The 21,552-nt window shown below is 36.1% G+C and overlaps 1 protein-coding gene across 9 annotated transcripts in view; it reads right to left on the reverse strand.

Moving 5' to 3' along the window:
* Positions 1-21,552, reverse strand: part of METTL25 (methyltransferase like 25) — a 64,198-nt gene that overhangs the window by 42,272 nt on the left and 374 nt on the right. For 7 of the 9 annotated variants that reach the window (XR_003921670.1, XM_041120435.1, XM_030002900.2 and 4 more), the window contains exons 2-4: positions 13,661-13,828; positions 8,686-8,786; positions 2,525-3,157 (exon numbers count right to left, since the gene is read on the reverse strand). Coding sequence is in view for 8 of the 9 variants with exons in the window: in XM_041120435.1 (XP_040976369.1) it covers positions 2,525-3,157; positions 8,686-8,786; positions 13,661-13,828 (902 nt within the window). In the remaining variant the exon portion in view is untranslated. Of the gene's footprint in view, positions 1-2,524; positions 3,158-8,685; positions 8,787-13,660; positions 13,829-16,891; positions 16,998-20,601; positions 21,377-21,552 lie in introns of those variants that run through there. The other 2 variants (XM_030002901.2, XM_030002902.2) reach the window with 2 other exon arrangements.

The raw sequence follows: 21,552 nt of genomic DNA on the forward strand, positions 1-21,552 counted from the left end.
CATCTACGTGGTGACTGGACGCGGGCCATTTTCTCTTGTCTTTCCTAGCTTTCCTGTTATTGTTATTATTACCACTGCTACTTCCTTTTCTTACTTCAGATTTACTGCTGTAAATCTGGCTGGACCTATCTATGGCATTTCTGCTACTTTAAGCTGCTGAAATCAAAACCACTTTCTAAATACAGATGTAACAGTACAGAGCAGGCTTTGTTATTTCCAAAACTGTAGTACTGCCACAGTTTTGCAGTGTGCCTATTACTATTCAACAACAAATGGGTACTTTCTTCCATAGCACAAAGTAAGAACTTCAGCTTCAGATGCTGTGTTCTTCTGTCCATTCTATTTCCTGCTTTCCTTTTTCCTCAATTTCCCTTTTCCCTCTATTTCTCCATCCAAATTGTCCCTCTTCTCACCATTCGTAACAAGATATTTCCCTTCCGGCATTATTAGTTGGAATCTACACTGTAAACATGGTGTTGCTTTGAATTTCAGCCTTATTAACAAGGTTATCAACAAGAAATTAGCCTGGAGACATTCAACTGGGATACCTTTCTATAATCATTCTAACTTTATATGCACACCTTTTGCTGCTCTATATCTGATTTTCTCACCCATCTGTATTACATATGTACATGCGAAACACTAAAACCTCCCCTTTCCTCTGTTTTTTTAATTCTCCCTGTCCCCCTTCTCACCTTCCACTTTGTGCTGCTTCTCTGTGCTTGCCCTCTCGTTGTCTTAGGATCCAAAATTTTTAGGTGACAAGAGTTCAGTTTCAGTCCAGCTTAGTTTTTAGACTTTTTTCCTATCAGTCAGCTTCGGCTCACCATTCCACAAAGCTTTTTTCCACATGAAATTACAGAAATAGTGGAACAAGTTTGGAAGCTAAAGGAAGATGTGCACTTGGAAGGGGAACATTTAAACCCCAAGACAGGAAAAGTTAGAGAGATTCTTTCAGGAGAAAGCTAGTGGAAGATGGCTACCACTTGCAAGACAGAGGAAACACCTTACAACGCTCAAAACTTCTGAACAATCTGAGGGCAGTCTGTCTGTGTCAGGTACACTTTTGGACCACCACTGACTTCAGTGAGGTTGCCTGGGTATAACTGAAAGTACTTTCCGGATTGTTCACTTAAGTATAGGAAAATTTGGTATCTCCTAGTCCTGGACCATATTTCATCAGCAGATTAATTTCAGAACTTAGCATATAAATCAGTAAATACTAATTTTATCCACTCCCATTTGTTCCCAGCTTAGGAAAGTTAGAGGGAAAAAATTAATTTATGGTTACAATAAAAAATTGTAAATATTTGTAAAACTATTTCTAAAAAATATTTTATTTCTAAAAATTCTCAAAACACTTTTAAAACATGTAAATGATTGCACATTTTGAAGTTTTTTAATTACACACATTCATCACACATAATGTGCAGTTTGGTTATTACTATTTTTTAACACAATGAAGCTTTTACCTTTTCTGACAGTGATTTTTTTTATTTATAAAGAAAGGCAGTGATGTAGGATTTCTTTTACCTTTTACATCGTACAAATTACATACTAAGAGGATACAAAATCCAACTGTGCAAGTGTAAAGGCATATGCTTCATCAACAAACCCTGCTGCTCAGGATGTCTTTTGCAGACAGACATGAGCTTGCTCCACATGTTCTCAGATACTCAGTAGGATTTATTAGCTCAAGTTATAAGGCCATCAGCACAAGCCTATGGTCTTGAATCAGAGATGAATTACACCCCTGAATATAATAGTTCAGTTACTACTGAACACAGACAAGTTTTTATCTTTCCATAAAAGACTGAATGTATGTACCCAATCAATGTACGTTAGCTCAGGCATACAGCTAACATACTAAGCAGCCATACAGCTTCTAGACTTGTGTTACTGTCTTTGGGCAGCTGAGCTTGGGCTTGTTTGTGTAGACACAATCCCTGCCAGCTAGTAAATTACTAGATGAACTTAAAGTAACTCTGAAAAGTCAAAATATAAAAACATTATTTGCAAATAGGGCTCTTTACAAACTCTTTATGCTGAGTAGTATACATAGTAAATAAATTCTCCAATGCCTTCAAAGTTCAATTGAAATTACAAAAATATAAAACTTAAAAAGTAAGAAATTTCAAGAAAATTTAAGTTCCAGTGCTTAATATATCCATCTACCTGGTAAATATAACTATTCTCATAATAATTAGATGTTATCTATAACCACAATTGTAAAATACCTGAATGTGCTAATATGCATGCTGTTAACTTTGACAACTGATTATTATCTACCCCATAAATTCTAAAAGGCTGCTTTACGCATTCAAAATAATCCCAACACATATATTAAAATAGAAAAACAATCCGCTAGACATACTTCTGCTAACTGGCTGAAAAACATTAGTGGGCCAGAATATTCATTTACACCACTGACAGCATTCTATGTACATCCAGCAAACAGTATGTACATACGAAAAGGGCAATATAAAGACAATAGACAATCTACTTCAAATATTAGTAAAATAACCTCCAGATCCGTTATGATGTCACTGAGTTCTGTTTCTGCAGTGATGCAAGAGGTCAATGGAAAATACAGGTTTGATTCACTTGACTTGCTTGCTTTAGCCTTGAGAGATGCCATTTTTCTTTGTGCCTTTTCCTCTTCACAGAGTTCCCCACAGTTAGACTGAGATGAAGAAAAAACTTCTACAGCATCAGCAGGCAGAACATTTAAAATAGCAAGAACCTCTTCAGAAAGTTTGCTTTCATCAGACTGTGTCCGCGCCACCAAATCAACTTCAGTTTGTTTGCTGGTTTCAGATGTAGCTATTTCTGTGAAACCACAAGAAGAAACTAAATCTTGGATAGTCCCTTGGTCCTGACTTTGAAGACTGCTGTCATTATTTAAGGGCTTTTCAATGATTGCTTTACATTTAACTTCATTTTCCACTGGCCTGCCATTTGCCTTTTCCAACCTCTGGCTTTTGAGGTTTGCTCTTCCTCGACTCTGATACGCTCTCCAGTGTTTCTTCAATTTTCTGTTCCTTTCATGAGCACCATTAGTGTTGGTGTTTGAGGAGTCAATTCCATAAACTTTTAAATTATATTGCATGGACAAAAATGAACTCAAGTAGCCTTTTCCAGAACCTATATCAATTACCTAGATAATGGGGAAAAAAGAAAATAAAATTTGCTATATTAATGAGCAACAAGATACACTTCAATCAAAAGCAAAATAATTCCCTAAAAATTTAAGCATGGATTTAATACCTACCTTATCAGTATCATCCCTCCTAATACACTTAGTTCTTTTGCTTTTTTGGTCCACCTTCTGACTTTAAAACACAGACTAAGTCTTAAATTATTTGCTCCAGAAAACAGACGCTGCAAATGCTTATGCAGTGCACATGTCCTGACTCTTCTGGGAAAGACTTTCAGTATATTTTTTGACACAGAACTTCTTTCTGCTAAAGAAAATAACCATAAACCACCACCACCTGCCCTTGCTAAACTGGGTCAGAATATAAAGTTAGCAAAGAAAGTGTTCACAGTATTTAGCTTTAGGCACCTAACTACCATACTGAGGAGCCTACTACCACTAGGTGTACAGAAATAAGCATCTTCAGATTCGGTGCCTAACTTAATCACTTCAGATGTGACCTAAAGACAGGTGATATTGATATCCCCCTCTATGTCAGAACACTTATTTATACCGCTTTCCCATTCTGTGAAAATGATCCATACAGCTTTGATTAACATGAGGATGCTTTTGTAATAAAACTAAGGGGCTTGTATGGCACATGTGCTTTCCACTGCCTGTTCTGGAAGAAGGAGTAAATAGAAGGGATAACTAGCTGACAAGTTTAGTTTGTCTCATAGTTGATAGCATGTGCTAGTTCAGTGACTGATATAACACAGGAAGGAAAACACTATACAGAGTAGTAGCAGAAACAAGGGTAACCTGAGACCTTTAAGTACATAACTACTGTTTTATATCATGTGTGTTTTAATTTGTAAAAAATATATAACAAAATATTTTACAAGAATAGGCAGAGTGACATTTCTCTAAGGAAAGAAAATGATAATGTTTGGTTCTGTTCAGGTATCTACCAAAAACTATATTGACTAGATATAATAACTTCTTTCTACATATTCCTGAAAGTGTTTGATTCAAGAACATCTAGGTCTTGTTCTTGGTCTGTCACGCGTTCTTAAGAAAGCTTACATTGATATTTTTAAGTCCAAATAGCAGCATACACTACATGGATCCATCTTAAACTCAACTGCATAGTTTTTTACCAGGTAAGAATACTCAGTACAGCAATACTCTTACTGAAATGAAAAAGAAAGATTTATTCCTTATTCTAAGAAAGTTAAAGATTTGTACAGCCGTGGAATTAGAAAGAAAAATTTGAAGCAATGTCACTAAAGACTACGTAAAACAGTGGAGAATACACACTATTAGGTAAAAATCGTTTACCCAGGCTGCACGTGGCTTTCTCATCTGCACTCATCATGTGATATTGCTGTGTATTTGCCATCTAGGCATGCTACAATCCTCAAATTTCTTGAATGAAATCAGTACAGGAGTGGATTTAGTGAAATAGAATTGATATAATCTAAACATACTTTTTGAAAATGACATTTATTTATCACATTTATCACCAGTATTCTCCTAGATTATTTAAAAGTGAAGGAAAGGAAAGTCTTCAAGGAATAATTTTACCCACTATTTTATGTAACAGATACTACTATTACGCAGAACATGCACACCTCCACTTCTACAACGTTTTTAATTATTTCTGTGAAAGGCAGCATTTGGACACAAGAGTCAGCTAGTGAATTATTCTCAACTCCTACGTGTGACCTCTAGTGGCTGTAAGAAAAACTGCTGTTTGGGTAAGGTTTTTTCAGTTGTTTCCAAGTAAAAAGAAAACAGTAATATATTGTTAAATTAGCACTGGGAGAATAGTTTTAAAACGAAAGGAAAATTTGACTAGAAATACGAAGGCAATGATCTTGTGCTAAACAAATAGACGGCATTAAATTAATCCCTGCTTTACCTTCCCTTGATTACATAAGGAAAGGTAATCAGCAATCCATAGCGTATCTGCCAAGCATGAACTTTCAAAATGAAATTTCCATGATATAATGGACTCCAAAGGTCTTGTCCATAGTGAGTTGGGTACTATGTTTAAACACAGTTTCTGGCACAGCATAATCAAGAACTTTGTTTCCAGAAGCATTCCAACATTTCCCAGCACCAAATCACAAATTTAATGGATGCTGAATGCAGAATTATATCATACTTACATTACACATCGCAACTTTTGCTGCACATGCTGCAATTTCCAAGGAAAACTTTCACAAATACATTAAAGAAAAAAAATGTGCATTTAAACAAAGAATCATCACTGACTTCTTTTCATAGTTTAATCAAGAACTTCCTTATAAAATGAAGTTCCACTTGTACAATAGGAACAATGCTTAAAAGGGGCAGAAAACAACTGAAAAAAACCCCTTTAGTTAGTTTGCTTTAATGTTTTAATTCAAATCATTAACCTAGAAGTGATTACAGTAGTAATAAAATTTTTGCTTTTATTCTCATTTTACTATTTATTATACTACATTATAAAATACCACAGGAGAGCAATATCCTCTACCACCCATTATACATCATGGGTATGGAGGTGAAATGGAGGGCATTTTTCAAGCTGTCAGTGATCTGTAATATCTGAAAGAAACACCCTGAGGACACGTGCTGTTGTAAAACATGTGTTGTGTTTTCATAGCTCTAGATTTTTTAATTAAATGTTGCATATATTTTGTTTTGCGAGAAGGATAGAAAAAAAATCAATAAGGAAAAAACTCTCCTAAAACTTTACAATTCCTATATTTTTTTAAGTTGAAAGGTAACCAAAACAAAAGGAGTTGCTTTTTAATAACTGAGAAGGAGCCTTTTCTTTTTTTTCTTTTAATGTAACTGGAAAGCTCTTTTCATATATTAGGGATTTGTAACTTTGCACAAATAAATTTTGTTACAGTGTATGACTAAAATGGAAAAAAGTTAATATAGAGCAGTCAGCATTTCATATTCAGTGACATACTGCAATAATATTTTTCATTAAATGTTACCATTTTTTCAAAAAATAAACAGAAAATAATCCTTTGTATAAAGATACTCCAAGCCATCTGATAAAAGTGCATAATCACTGGATGAAATTGCAGCATATTGACACATACTTAATAATGATTGGTTTGAGATTTTATTACCAGCTATATCGGGACTTAGGTTAGGTCATTAAGGTGGCTCTACTTTTTTACTCTCTGAACATGGGTTTTCCTTTCCTTTCATTCCTGAATCTCACAGGAACTATTCAAAATCTAAATGAAAATGCTATATGAAACACCACCTTCCAGAGAACACTTAGTATTGCATTATAAGCAAACTACACTCTCCTACAGCTTTTTCAGTACGTGAAAGTCTTCAATACTTGAACAACTAATACTTGCCTGAAGCAAAAGCTAAGCAAGGCAAAAAACATGCTAATGATAGAATTACTTTCACAAATCTGCTGCTACTGTATTTCTATTCTTTACAGAGCGCATCCACTTTACGGCTGTTGAGGGCACCCACACTTGTCACTGCGGCTGGCTCTTGAAAGAGTTGCTGGAGAGATCGCCTTCCATCGCTGTAAGCGATCGCAGATGCTCACAAATTGACTGTGTCTCATCCAGTAATATTTGGCCTGAATTGCAGCTCTCTATTTACTTGGTAATCCCAGTTGTAAGGAGAAGACTGCTTAAAACTTTGCCTTCGTCAGTTGTTCCTCACAAAACAGATGGTCAGGATTCAGAGTTTTGATCTCTGTTTTCAAGGATGCCACAGGCCTGACCCAAACCTATCAAGAGTACCGCATCATTTACATTATCTAAATTAAACTCTGCCTGAGCCAAATAACTTTCTAATCAAAGTTCAGCTTCAGCAACTCGGAGCTGAACCCAAGTTTTGGGGCCTGCCCTTCGGTCTGTGGTGGCAGCAGCAGCAACTCAGGACGCTGCAGTTACATCTCTACCACTAACCAGAACAAAGCACGGCCATGTACTCTACCCCCAGCACTCAGCTGGCCACACCATTAATTTTGAGCAGCCCCCCTGGTGCAGGGATGAAGCAGGCCAACTAGCACTCTCCCATTTCAAAGGCCAGGCACAGTATGGGGGACAAGATGCACCAGAGACCATGGTAATACAGACTTGGCCTGCCCAACTGCAGTTGTCTCTTCCCCCTTACTCACAACCAATATGTTAATTTGAAACTATACTCAGACGTATTTACTTAGGGAAAAAAAAGGCTCAGAGGGAATATGTTCAGCATAAAATCTGGGCACATACCTTATTAATCTTTGGTTTTAAACAAATATAGTTTGTTCTCCACAAATCTTTGTGGGAACAAGTATTAGGCTGGAGGAAATTGGTCTCCATTTACACTTACAGGCCCTTGCACAGAAAGCAAGTGCAGCTCAGATGTAGAAAGGAATCAAACGCAGTGTCCAGAGCCACTAGTCATCTACAGTTTAAAGCGAGGATGAAGCTACATCAGCCAGTTACTAGCATTATAGAGGTTAAAGTGATTAAACCAACTCAGTTCACCCAGATATTTAGTAATACTTAGTATTACCACAACAAAGGTCTGAGATGTGGAATCTAACAGAAAGTTTAACATTTAAAAAGCTTACAGAAAAATTACTTGTATGTAAACCGAGGAAATCGTATTGGTGTACTTTTGTCTAATAGAATGTGAAATACGGTACTCAAGTATTGTCGACAGATCCACAAGTGAACATCTACGAGATTTTAATGCAACAGTGATCTAGTGCACTGTGCAATCATAATTACATGCTAAAAAGTAAGGGTAAGTTGCAATCAAATTTCAGAAAGGAATCCTGCAATTCTTCACCATCCAAGGATGAACTTGCCATCTGATATATGGAACAGCCAATTCATAGAATAATCACAGGGTGGTAAAGGTGTTGGGTGTCCGAATCTCACACGTGTTCTACCAAATGTATTTTACGCACACTCTGCTACATGAATCTCTGCTTAATCTGGTCTCTCTTCAAACTAAAAGGGTCATAACTAAATTCCTAATTAAACAACCCATGTTAAATAAAGGTAAACAGCATTAAACAATAGGAAACAATTTAAATCTCTTGTGCCAGAATAAGATGAGGTTTCAAAATTTCTAAGATCTTCTACTTGGGTCTTTATGTGGCACTCTTGTGTGCCTGACAGAAGAAGAACGAAGTTTTGCTCTCCTAGTGATGCTTACGGTAAATTCCCAGCAATATAATACTGATAAACATGGCAGTACTCGCGCATAGCAAAAAGCAGTACAATTTTTAGCTGCTCAACATATCGAGGATGATTATAATTTCTTAATTTTTTTCATGAGTCATAAAATGATTATGACTCATTGAAAGGCAGCTCCTTTGGAATGATACATTTGTAAACAAAATTGTCCTTCAGCTTGGCCATAAAGGTTCTTGGCCCTAATTGTTCTTTAGGTACAATTATTTACAGGAAAAATAAGAACAGCAGTGACAGAATATCAAAATTATGTACTCAAACACAATAAGGAGAATAATTTGGAAGGCACAAGGTAACATACAGTAAGAAATGCTTTCTTACCTGCTTTATACCACAGTAATTCGCTATGTTGTCTACCAGCTCTGACATCACCTGCACTTCATGTGATTTCTTATTATTCATAAACTCATCCGTTTTGATACCTGTATCAGATTAAGAAAATACATACACATTAACACAACCCATAATAATAAAGATTTCTGATCAATCAGAAAAAATACCAGCCTAAAAATATGCTATAGTATTTTTATAAGGATAGTAATTTTTAATTAAAAACTCATTAAATTATTACAAGACTAAACTTCTGAATTACAGATGAATTAGTAAAATTCCACACTGTAAAACTTAGTACTGTTGGTGTAGTTTTAAGATGTAGCATATCTAATACCTGACCAAATATTAGACAATAGCTACTACTATAAAACTGTTCTTCCTGTTCATTAAAAAATATTTATTTTTGTGTCATTTATCACATTTACCTTTACATAGATGAAATATAAGGGCAGAGACAATTAATAATCACACAGTGTGGCTTATTAATTATACAGATTTGACCACAATATCAAGTGGAAGATATCTCAAATAAAAGTTATGAGTGATGTTGGGGAAACTCAAAGGAAGATGCACCTTTATTTTTTTAACCTATAGATGGGTTATAGAACTACTACATCTTTATGGTACAAAATCACTCATTTCAGTGTTGCTGGAGAATGTGTTAATGAGATGGAGTCAATCTCTGCTACGGGTTTACTGCTTGCGGAGAATACCAAGCACCCACTTGCTAATCCCTACATCCCCCAACCAAAGGAGGAGCTCAGAAGTCACTCCGTTGGGAGAAACCCACACATTTCTCATAGGCGACCAACACTACAGTACACTTGGCTCTAGTTAAATTGATGGAAATTTTTGTAAGTCTGAGTGATGGCAGAAGAAACTGGACCGTTACTGATGAGTATGCTCCTAGAAAACAAGAATTTTCTACATGACTAGGCAGATTAATATACTTTCCTGTTCCCTGCTTTTTGCATAGTACGTGTTCATCTGTCCAGAAACTGATCATTAGACAAAAGCTATGTTCATTCCTTGATCAGATCATGCTGGGAACAGAGCCAAGAGTGTTACTTCTTTAGAAGAGAGTAGGGAATTGAACTGAGCTCATGAGAAACCTAATGTTTTCTCTATTTTTCCCCAAACCCACAGGATCTCTCCATTTCTTAAACATCTGGTTTTTTTATAATAAACTGTTATGACAATACTTAAAATCTAATATAGACTCTATGAACTGACAAAAGAAAAAAAAAACAGACTAAAATAGTTTTAAACAAAACAAATAGCAGAAACAAGTGTTTGTCATTTCACTAAAAATTCTCCTTAACTTTCAAATTGTGAAGATCTACCCGGTGTCCTAAAAACCTCTTAATTTGTAAGCATTTCAAAAGAAAGAAAAAAGACAGGAAAAAAAAATTTTTAAAAAGTCTCTTTTTTGTTTATATTTGAACATTTTTGTGCCTGGATAGGCTCATCAGAAGAAGAGGCAGAATGGGAACAGGAAGAAACAGACATTTAACTTCTTGACAGAAGTAAAAGTTGTTTGACTGTTCTCCAAAGCAGCACTGTCACTTTGAACTATCACCACATATTGCACCTTTTACTCTTTGGTATAGTATGAACTCAAAAGACTGAATTGGGTAATGCTATGTGAAGTACCATTTCAGAGAGTACTTAAGCCAAATTAAGTATTTCAAACATGGAAGAAATCCAGAAATCCAGAAACAAGACCCAACTTGATGTCAAATAAGTATTTCAAACATGGAAGGAATCCAGAAATCCAGAAACAAGACCCAACTTACAAAAGCTGAGGTTCCACACAGAAAAATCATAGTTTGCTTATACTTACATATATGAACTATTTATCACCTTAGCTACTAAAGTTTCTTAACCATTTTTAGACTCCTTTTCCTACCTTTTGCAGAATGAGCACTCTGCTTGTATTTCAGCTCAGGAAAAATCATACTGTGCAGAAAATGATGGATTTTTTTCTGCAAAATTCTGATAGATTTTTTAGCATTATTTTGAAAAACAATCAGACATATTACAATGTAATAGAAAAAACTGTATTTGGGGACTGTTTTATATTGCCAAGACAACTGCAAATTTGAAAAAAATACGTATACTAGTTTTAAACAAACTGTGTAAATTTATTCTGCTATCACAAAATTACTTTCTTGAAACATATAATCATACATGTAGATTTCCTTATTATGTGTACAACTGATGCAAGCAGAACAAATACTAATTTCAAAAACCATAAGAAATTTAGAGATCCATCTCCCTTTGTGATGAAAAAAGAAAGTGGGGTTCGAATACTTCACAGAAGTACCCTCGATATAATAGAGTAACAGAACACTTAATGTTACTAGTTTTAGCTGGTACTGAAATGGTACTCATTTCCACTGTGAACCCCTAGCACAGGTAGCTGCTTTCCCTTTGAAAAACTGCTTCAACTCTGTAATGCCATTTACAGCTACATCTTTAGTTGTGAAGCTGAACAAATTAAGGAGAGACTGTCCTTTATACAGGGCTAACACAGATCTTCCTAAGATCTCCTATGGCAGGGTGCAGGGGTTTTATACCCCAACTACCTGTGGGAATTCAGATATACCAGATAAAAAAAAAAAAATTCACAGTCCACACCAGACAACACCACCTATACAGAAGTTACACTACTATGATTTAATTCCATAAGCCAGAGTGAGGGACCAGGATAACCATATACTAAAAAAACCCATTGAGGCAGAGTGATATCCAGTATACAGCATTTAAAGACGGATTCGTTAACAGTCATTGCATGACTACTACCTTGGCGATAAAACACATTGCAAAGGTAGAGAGTACTCTTAATCCAGTACTGTAGCAACCCTCACTTCTTATATCGGATGTGGACCTGTAACAAGATAAATTCTTCCTGCTGGCTTCCTCCCCTTGGGCCAGGCTCTTCTGGACCCCATGGGCTCAGTGCAAGCAACCTGATGGTGCTGTAAGGACCACAATGACCTTCATTAGGAAGAAATGGAGAAAGCCCTTTAGACTCAGAACTCCATTCTGAGTAGCCGTGTCCACAGTATGCTTGAAATGTTTGTGCTTACCAATTACTCCAAGGAAGGATAGCAATATGTCTACGTTAAGATGGTGAAGAAGTTAGAGAGCTATGCAAGTATGCAAACTGTGGGAATAGGCTCATAAGCATGTTTGTCTTAGAACAAGAAAATGTATTAAAAACATCTGAAACATAAATGGAATTATCCTGATGCATACTTTTCAGAATATGAGCAAGGCCATGGTAAAGTTGCCAATTTTCTCAGACTCACACTTCTTTTGACTTGCAAGCTTTAGTATGTCAGGAAATGAATATGTTTTCTGAAATACAGAATTAAGTCCAAAATATCTAAAACAGCTTAAGTTAAAAGATCACAACTTTCATTTGGCAACTTGCACATTATGAATCCATAATTTGGTATTTTGCTTCTGCCAAATGATTACCAGGAACTTCAATTAAGTTAATTTAACTGATTCTTACTGCCAATTCAACACAAAGGTTTTGAATTATAATACCATTGCATACATTTGGAACACGTTTCATTTTTTTCTATAAAGAACAATTTAGAATTACTGCATCACAAACCCAGGCCCGAGTTACCCAACTGAGCAGCACTCCTGCCTGACACAGAATAAAATATTCAGCAACTGCCTTATCCTGATGCTCCATTCTGCATGACAAGAAGATGAAAGAATCCTTGTAGTTTTGTCTAAGAAAGCTAATCCAAATATGAACTCAAGTACAAGGATAACAAAGTAGAACTAGAGAATTACAGAAAATTAAGCGGAACACAGGGAATGAGAGCATAATAAAAATGAAAAGAGCTAAAAAGCAAGCAGAAGAAAAGCAGCATGCAGTTGTCGAACAAGAAAAAAGGGCTTCAGATGAAAGAAGGGCAAAAGGAAAGAAGCCAGGAAGTAAGACCAATGCACAACAACCCATTAAGACTATCTTAGCTATGGCATTTTAGTATTTCTGAAGAATGAAAAACTGGGGAGCCAATCATGGAAAATGGCAAAATTGGAAAGAGAAGATTGCTGTAGAAAACGGGAGAGATGCATAACATATATATAATGGTGCTATCACTTAGGATAAGAAACATCAGAGTTTTAACATATTACAGGGATAAAACACACTAGAAGGCAAAGACAGAGAGCTGCTCACTCTGTCTCTGAAAAACTAATGAGAAATCTGAAAGACAGTGACAAATCTATACAGATTGAGGACTCCATGAAGAGCACGTTTTCAGTGAAAATTACAGCAGTCCAAGTAAGTATAAATGCCAGTTTATCATCTGATACAAAAAATATAATGAAGGGTAAGACTTCCAGTGTCCAACTTGATGCCAACTTGAGAGTGTTTTAATTCAATGTCTTTAACTACAGAAAATGAAATTACTCTAGTTTTATGACATATAATTGGTATTGGTCCAAAACATACAGAATGAATAAAAATGAATTTTTTTGAGACATCAAACGCTTATTGGACCATATTCAGCTAAACGCCAAAGCACATATTTAATATTAAACAAAAGATGTAACACGAAAACCCACTTGCCAGATTTTAGGGTGAGACTTTTAAAAAAAAGCAAGAATAGCAACCATGATTCCTGCTGCTTAAGGAGAAGAAAAACAAAGGGAATTAACAAGATATCTCAAAAAAATGATGTGCCTGCTTGTCTATCTCATCCCCTTTAAAACTGAATCTCAGGAAGGGTCTATAGGTACTGAACGCTGTGACCTCTTTGCTCAAATTTTAGTAAGAGAATCCATTTTCTAAACAAAGGCAATGAAGAAACTATCTAGGAACAAATGAAAATTGAAGTGAGAAGCATGTAGGGAAAAAAACCAACAAACCACTCTCCAAAACCAAAGGTCCTATAGTGCATAAGTAAAAATTTAAATACAAATGTAAATATACCTGTTGTTCCTTGATTGTCTCCTCTCAGTGCTTCAAGTATATCTTCTAATGGGGTACATACTCCAAGGCTGGACAAAGAATAATATTTAGCAGCCAGGGCAAACAAATGTACATTGATAAGCTTCTTAGAGTTTTCACAAAACACATTGGAAAACATGTCGTCATCATCTGTACAGAAAAGAAAAAGAAAAGATTTCTGTCAACAGTGCTTAACATCTCTGTAATGGTGCTGACAGAGAACTACAAGCAATAAATTCTTAGTATCAGACAGAAGTAACCATTTACTTTGCTTCCATAAGTGGGAAAACTCATTATTTTTCTTCAGCTGTATTCCCCCTTCAGAACTGCAGTCAAATTTTGCTCTTACCTGAACCAGTGTAAATGTGGAAAAAACTATTGTTTTAGCAGAGCTACTTTAGTATAATCAACAAGAGAATTCAGGCAACATTATCACTTCTCTTTTGTTTACAAACTTGCTCATTATACATTTCCTAATCATCCCCATCTGACAACACACACTACTAGATTTTTTAAGAAATGCAGCTGTTCAATATATGAACTGTTTTGATTTACAATCAGCATATTCACATACTTTCCAAGCTGCTTTGTAACTGGTGAATCTGCTGGGAGAATTAAATTAATTTTTATTACCAATCAGGTGTGAGCCAAAGTTATATTCCAATGCATATTTTGTTTGACTCAGGATGAAATGCTTCAGTTTGGTATTACTTAGTTCTTAAGTTTCAAAAACGTACACTTATTTTTAGGTGAAACATATTGGTATGAATCATTTATTAATTCTGAGATGGTTTTGTATTGTCTAATTCCTCTCTATTTCAGCTAAAACTATTTGTGAATTCTACATAGCTTTGCTAATAATTTTGTATTTCTTTAAAAATATATAAAAGCTAACCAGTCCAGCAAACAAACAAAGATTTAGAAAATATCTCCTGGTTTGCCTTTTGTCTTATGGGTAGATGTTGAGCAAGTACATACCTAGCACGGTAGCCTTCCTGAATCTGGCCTGCCCACCTGCATGACAACAGATACAGCTGTTTTTAATTGACCTCACCTCTAATGCTCTTAATTTTCTTGCATGACCACAATTAAAAGTCACGCATATATTACAATTTATTGAAAACAGTCCCAACAGTGTCAACATGTTAATTTTCATAGTATTACGCTACAAAGGCTTAAGTCCAGCAACCAAACTTTGGACCTAAGAAAGAATCAATATTGTCTAAGCTATGACCAGAATTAATATTATTTAAATTTCTGCATGGCGCTTCTTACTCCTCTCTACGACAAAATTAGAAAGCAAGCCACCTTTCTCTATAAAAGACTTTCTTATTTGAACTTCTGAACATCCAGTAACTTTTAGTTAGTGAACCTTCATAAAGGATAAGGGTGTAACATGATACTAGAGAACAGAAACAAAGAGAAACACTAAACCAGAATAGACTGCAAAGTTTTTAGGGAGAAGGGGTAATTTTGTTTTCCAATGTCTCTGTGGAGATATGTTAGAGGAAGATAAGAAATTAGATGTGTGCATTTTGAAATGACTGAAGAAAAATAAATTTCCTTTCTGACTATACCTTCAAATCAAGCAAATAATGGAAGAGACTAATATAATGGGATAAGATAATCAAATGCTTTTGGACAATGTACAGAATTGTGCTTCCACCTCCCCCTCCCCCAAAAGTTTCAAAAACCATAAAAGGAGGTGAAAATCTACACACAAACAGTATTTTTGAGTTCTGTTGGGTAAATTTTATGCAAGGAGTTCTTACAAGAAACTCTCACAGCTTGAGTTATTGCTGAAGAAGAAAATTTCAGTTCATTTTTAACAGGGGGTTCACTCATTTAACTTATTTTAGATTTTCTGGGAATGAACAGCGTTCCAGAAAATTTATACACATTCACAAAATGGATGTAGTCTGAATCAGTAAAAATGCATAGAAATCTTTAGGTCTGATGCAGTGGTAAGAAATTACTAATCTGTCGAGAACAAGGTTTAAGGGATTCAACAAGCAATTATATGCCAACAATTCTTGAGAAACCGATAGACGTGAGACATTAAGTCAAAAGGTGCAGAGGGATATTTTGACCAGCCAGCCGTTCAGCAGTTTTGCCAGGTGAAGAAGAAATCTAATTTTCTTGATGAGAAGTGGGTGTTCCACTTTGTTTCATGCATATTACAACTTCTTTGAATTAGTATAGTATTTAGTATAACACACTGGAGAAAAGTCTGGCCCATTCTAATATACATTTATGTTGTTCTTTATCTCCAAATTTTATTTCCTCAGTAACCAGTGTGGTTTGGGTTTTTTTTTCCATTTTAGAAAACTGGAGCACATAACACTGAAACATACAATCTTTTTATCAACTCGCACATATTTTTAAATACACTGGCTAATCTTCTATGACAAAACAAAACAAATATCGATCAAGCAAAAAACTTTCCCCCAAAATCCACTTCTTTTCTTCATGGCATAACATTATATGAAAAAAAGGAGATTTGAAAATACATTGGAATGTCATGCTGTTACAAAATATTTCTTTAACATGTGAGATGCATGAGAAACATCTGAATAAAATTGGAGTTTTGTAATTTTCATTTTCATACATGTATATTACCTATCTATTAAATGCATTTTGGTTTATAAGCAGTATTTTTGCAAAATGTCTGGCTAGATATTGGATGTTTTTGATTGACTTTTATATTTTATATACACTGAACTGTATCACTAGTGGAAAAAAATGTGCTTTCTATCATTACCGTAGCATCAGATACTTGGGGGTGCAAGAAGAAATAACACCATTCTTCCTCCATACAACAGGATAGCAATAAAATTCACAAAAACGTGTCACTTTCACATAACTAGTCTATTAGAAGATGCTTTCGTTGACTCCAAGAGCACTAATATATCCATTCTTCCAGTAATATTAAGCAGCTTAGAATTGTTCTTAATGCAAACTTTCAATGGTATTAGTAGAAATAAACAGAAAAAATATAAACCAACCTGAAATAGCCTATAGGTGTCATAAATATTACATTTACGTATTTGCTTTAGTTCAAAAGGCAGAAATGAATGCAAACGTTACTGACAAATTAGGTACTTATATGTTGTTTATAAACATGATCTACTTCGATACTTGCGACATGTTTGCTTCACTGCAATAGGCAGGATCTTTAAGTACATTAGTTTCCTTTATTGGAAAGAAACTCACTTATGCCAATGTTAACACCAGCCCTCCAATGCACTGTACAGAAATAGGTACTGGAAAAGGTTTGTTTCAAAGCATCAGACTTGCCTACCATCTCAACCCAGAATGGCATCCCAGTCCAACAGAAGTTTCTACAAGGTCTAGGCCAGCATATATATCTCTTCATCCAGAGGTGTCATTCAGAGAAGACAACAGTTAATTCAAAAAATGCGCACAAACACGCACACAAGGATGACACACCTGCACAAGCTACCACGAGTTGAATATTTTGCTTAATCAATACTGTACTGAAGCTATTATCTGGAATGAAAGCTAGGGCTCTCCCATCCATTTCTACTGTAAGGTCTATAGTCACCTTTCTTCAAACTGGATGAACACCGAATTCTTGGATATTGTAATGGTGATACCCTTAACATCTACCAAATGACTAAATGCAAGAATGCCATTCACCTAAGACACCTCACCTCTGCAACACCAGCCATCATCCAAAACACTGCAAACCCAGTATCTCTCATCTCCTCTGTAAGGAATACATATTATATACCTCACTGGCAACTTTCAGCCAACAATCACTGTGGAAATAAACATGTGAATTACATATACAAACTTGCTACAGTACAAAAAGAAAACTATCATCAACCCTGCACATACACATCTTACACCACACCACCCTGACGCTGACAGGGAAAATCATTAAACCTATATACCCTTGAAGAAATTTATCCTTATTTTTCCCATCTAACTTTCAAATAGCTCACCAAGATCAACAGCATAAGCAAATATTCGGCACATGAGAGTTCACAATATTTGGCAACCCAATCTTCCTTTCACATTACTTCCTGCTGATCCCACTATATTGCACAAATACAACTTATCGTGAAACTTCGTAACTTTCCTAGGTTAAAGACTGATTATTGAAGTTTAGAATTTTCTGCTTCTTTGTCAGAACTCATGAAAAGCTTCTAAACCCACCACTTGTCTGCTTTCACTTTTTCAGCACCTGACATCAAATATATTAACTCTTCTTACAAATCTCACTTAACTGATATTAAATGCAGTAATACCCAGTGTTCTATAATTTCCCTGAATTCAGTTATCTGATGGAAGAACATGAACAGAGCTAGTAGGATTTCATGCACGATCACTAGTATATCATCTGTAATAACACTCCTGCCAAATTTAAATTGTTGTTCCAGCTTGCCAATTTAAAGAAAAAAACCAACTATATTAAGGTATCTGAAGCATGACCTCAAGCTATGGAATGGCAGTTATCAGATTACTATTATTTTTGAATATTAAAAATGTTTAGTTTTCTCAAAATGTTTCTCCTTTGGTTGCTCACAAGATGACATCTATTATGTCTTTTAACCAGTCAGTCCATACATTCGCAAATAAATCTTCAGAGGAAAGAAACATATGCAAAAAAATTGGAATTATGGTACTAACAGTAATTTACAGTAAAATATGAAAATACTTAAAACACAGATTTTTCTGTGCCTGTGTCCAATTTACAGCAATGACGTGATAAATGAGATGCAGTATGGCAAATGTCAGCTTTTTGATGTATAAAAATATAAAACAGTTTTCTATATCTAAAAATGGATTTGAAATTTTTTTGTATGGTACAACTGAAAACAAGGGTTCTACCCTTTGTATGGTCATTATAATGAAGTATCCTCTCATGAGTATCTGAAAATGTTCTTTGAAACTGATTTACAGAATGTGTAATGTTCTGTAACATGATTATCTTCTTGCATATAACACTGTACAACAGAATTTCTTGCTTGTTAGCTTCTATTCAGCATATGTAGTTGTCAAAATCCCTATAGTAACATAAAATATTGTGCAGAATAACAGTTTCGTGCCAATCTGCAATAATGTTACTTTTTAGTTTGCACAGCTATGTGAGTAGGAACTGACAACTTCACATTTTCAGATCAATTCTGTCAAATGTAGCTTATGTTTCCCTATAATTTAATTTGGGATCCCTATTAGAACAGATTCTAGAAAACTTTTCATAATAGTTTAGGGATTGTGAACGTATAAATGTAAAACTTCTCAAACTCTTACGAAGCAAAGATTTTACCGTGTGAAATCAAAATGTCATTTTACGCATATTTTGAGTAAGGTATCTGGGGTACATGACCACGGTGTCATTTGAGCATGCAAAATAAATCTATGCTCATCGCCACACTCCAATAAAAGGTAGTTCTATGAATGATAGCATGAGAACCTTTTAGTAGCCATTTCAAGGTAAATCTAAATAACTAACATTGAAATATCTGATAATTTTGAAGAACAACCACACAAACAGTTAATATTTTAGAGGAATATAAGGAAGAGCCATTTCTGTTTATGTTAGGTTTCAAGATCTCTAACGGTTTCTGATCTCTAATGTTATGAATTTGTACTAATGCACTCAAGTAAGTTATGATACCAAGTTTCTCAATCCTAACTTTAATACAGGCTAATAGTGTGTTCATTTTCAAATACAGGTAGATGTTTGCAGGTATCTTCACTGAGAAACTTGTATTCTACTACAATGTATTTTCATCATATGACTGGATGGACAGATACCATGCAGTCAAACAAGTCAGGCACAAACGACCAAATCAGCAAACACATGCCCATTTGATCCCAGTGCCTCCAATTTTGTCACGTTACTGGAGAAATTTTGAGAGTGTGTCAAAACCTGACAAATGTTAAATAGCATACTGTAATTTTGAGGCTAGAAAAAAAGAGCAATTCTCTTTTTTTTTTAATAAGCAAAAGTAATCCCTGCAGAAACCAAAGAAATGTTATATTTTAGCCACAGCATGAAGGCTTCATGATGTTCTAAAGCACATGCTTCATTTTAGCCATAAATTGTGCCTTTTGTTCCAGTAATTTCTGTACCGGATTCCGTAACACGCATTTTGAGTATAGATCATTAAATGATTTTCTGATTTTAAAAACTACAAAACAATACTCTGCCTTCTCTTTCCACTCTACAGGCCACCACTTCAGTGTCTGCATCATTTCATGGGCTTTCCCATAGAAACAGGTAAGATCAGGGTAATTTTCCTTTAGTGTTTTCTTTTTGATGACTTCAGCGAATAATTAGTGCTGTTCCAGCCTCTATTTACATTTAATTTTATGTCCGTTGCTCTGAATCAGCTCTGACTCTAACATTACCTGTCAAAAACATTAGAAGTTTTTCCTCGCTGCTTCCCAACACTTTTGCTTGCAGACTGGACAACTGTCTTGTTTCCATCTGGCTCTCAAAGTTAATTCATAATCCAGTGTCTTTTTCATGCACAAATAAACTCTGTGCATTTTTTTCCCAGATACCTCAACCCTTTAAAAATGAGTCTTACAGTTAATATTTTGAAGGTCTTTAAATCCAAGAGAGAAATGTTACAAGTGATGTAGCAATTCACAGTTCTTCAATCTCTGTCCAAAGCCAAATCATTATCTTAGCTTGCCTGCTATGCCAAAAAGTACACAGCTCCACATGCTACTTTCTGCGGACCCTTCTGTTACACTTAACGTCCTTTCCTGTCTCACGTGTCATTTAACGTAGCATTTCAGAACTATCGCTATGCGAGAGCTATCTACGCTCCATAAGCTTTGGCATGATGCAGGTTTTTCTCGGCTAAGTGCTTTGTCAGAGATTTCACCTTAGTTTTGAAACTGATCTCTTTGCTTGGGCTCAGTCCCCTCAAGTACTATACCTTTCAGATGCTTTATCTTCATTTCTGTGCTCTGCCTGAAAGCATGTTACTGGTATGTTTCCCTTCTACTTGGACTGCAGTAAATTCAGTAATAGAGTTCTATAGCTGGCCTCCTCCTGAGTTACTTGAAAATTACTAAAAAAATGAAGTGCTTCCTAAATAGGTCTTGTCAGAAATAAAACTGTTTTCTGTCTTCCTTTGCCAGACACTCATCATTACAGATATAGAGGAAAGCGGTGTTTAAGCCTTTTCCAGCTGTCCTCCACACTTCCAGAGTTTGAACATTTGGAGGACTCGTAACTGTTACATCTTTCCACTCACATGGAGGGTTTTTTTTGGTTCATTTTACTTCAGTTCTTCAGAAATTAGTCAGAGCGAAGAGTCTGACAGTTAGTAGTTTCATTTCGTTCCCAAACGAACAGGATGAAACTTATGAGACCGCCATCACAACTGTCACTACCGAGAGCCTCCTAAAGCGCAATTCCTCCCACCACGGCCATGCTTCCCCCGAACCGCGACGGCTCCAAATACATCCCGTTACCCTGGAAGAGACGAGCGCTGCTGGTGCAAACACAGGCGTGAAAAAGCGGGAGCGGGTCCCGCTGAAGGCGGGCGAACGGAACACCGCCACGGGAAGGGCCGTGGCTGAAGGCGTGGGGGGTGAAAAAGCAGCTCAAGCAGAGCGGTGTGAAATTCTCCTGTTTTATGAAAGCAAGGACAATAATTCGAAACGTCGGTAGGAGGACAACGAGGAGGTCTCAGGAGGGAGAAGAGAAACCGTCGCCCGCTGAGGCGGCCGGAGGCGGGCAGCCACCGAGAGGCCCACGGGCGGCCCCAGCAGCCCAGGCGCCACGGGAGCCCGCGCTGCCGCAACACCGGCTCTGTGGGCCGTCACCCCTCTCCCAAACCCCGAGCAACGGCGCCGCGAACGCCACCGGGCCCCGGCCCCGT

The sequence above is a fragment of the Aquila chrysaetos genome, chromosome 26 (assembly GCF_900496995.4).
Source record: "Aquila chrysaetos chrysaetos chromosome 26, bAquChr1.4, whole genome shotgun sequence".
Classification (NCBI taxonomy): Eukaryota; Metazoa; Chordata; class Aves; order Accipitriformes; family Accipitridae; genus Aquila; species Aquila chrysaetos.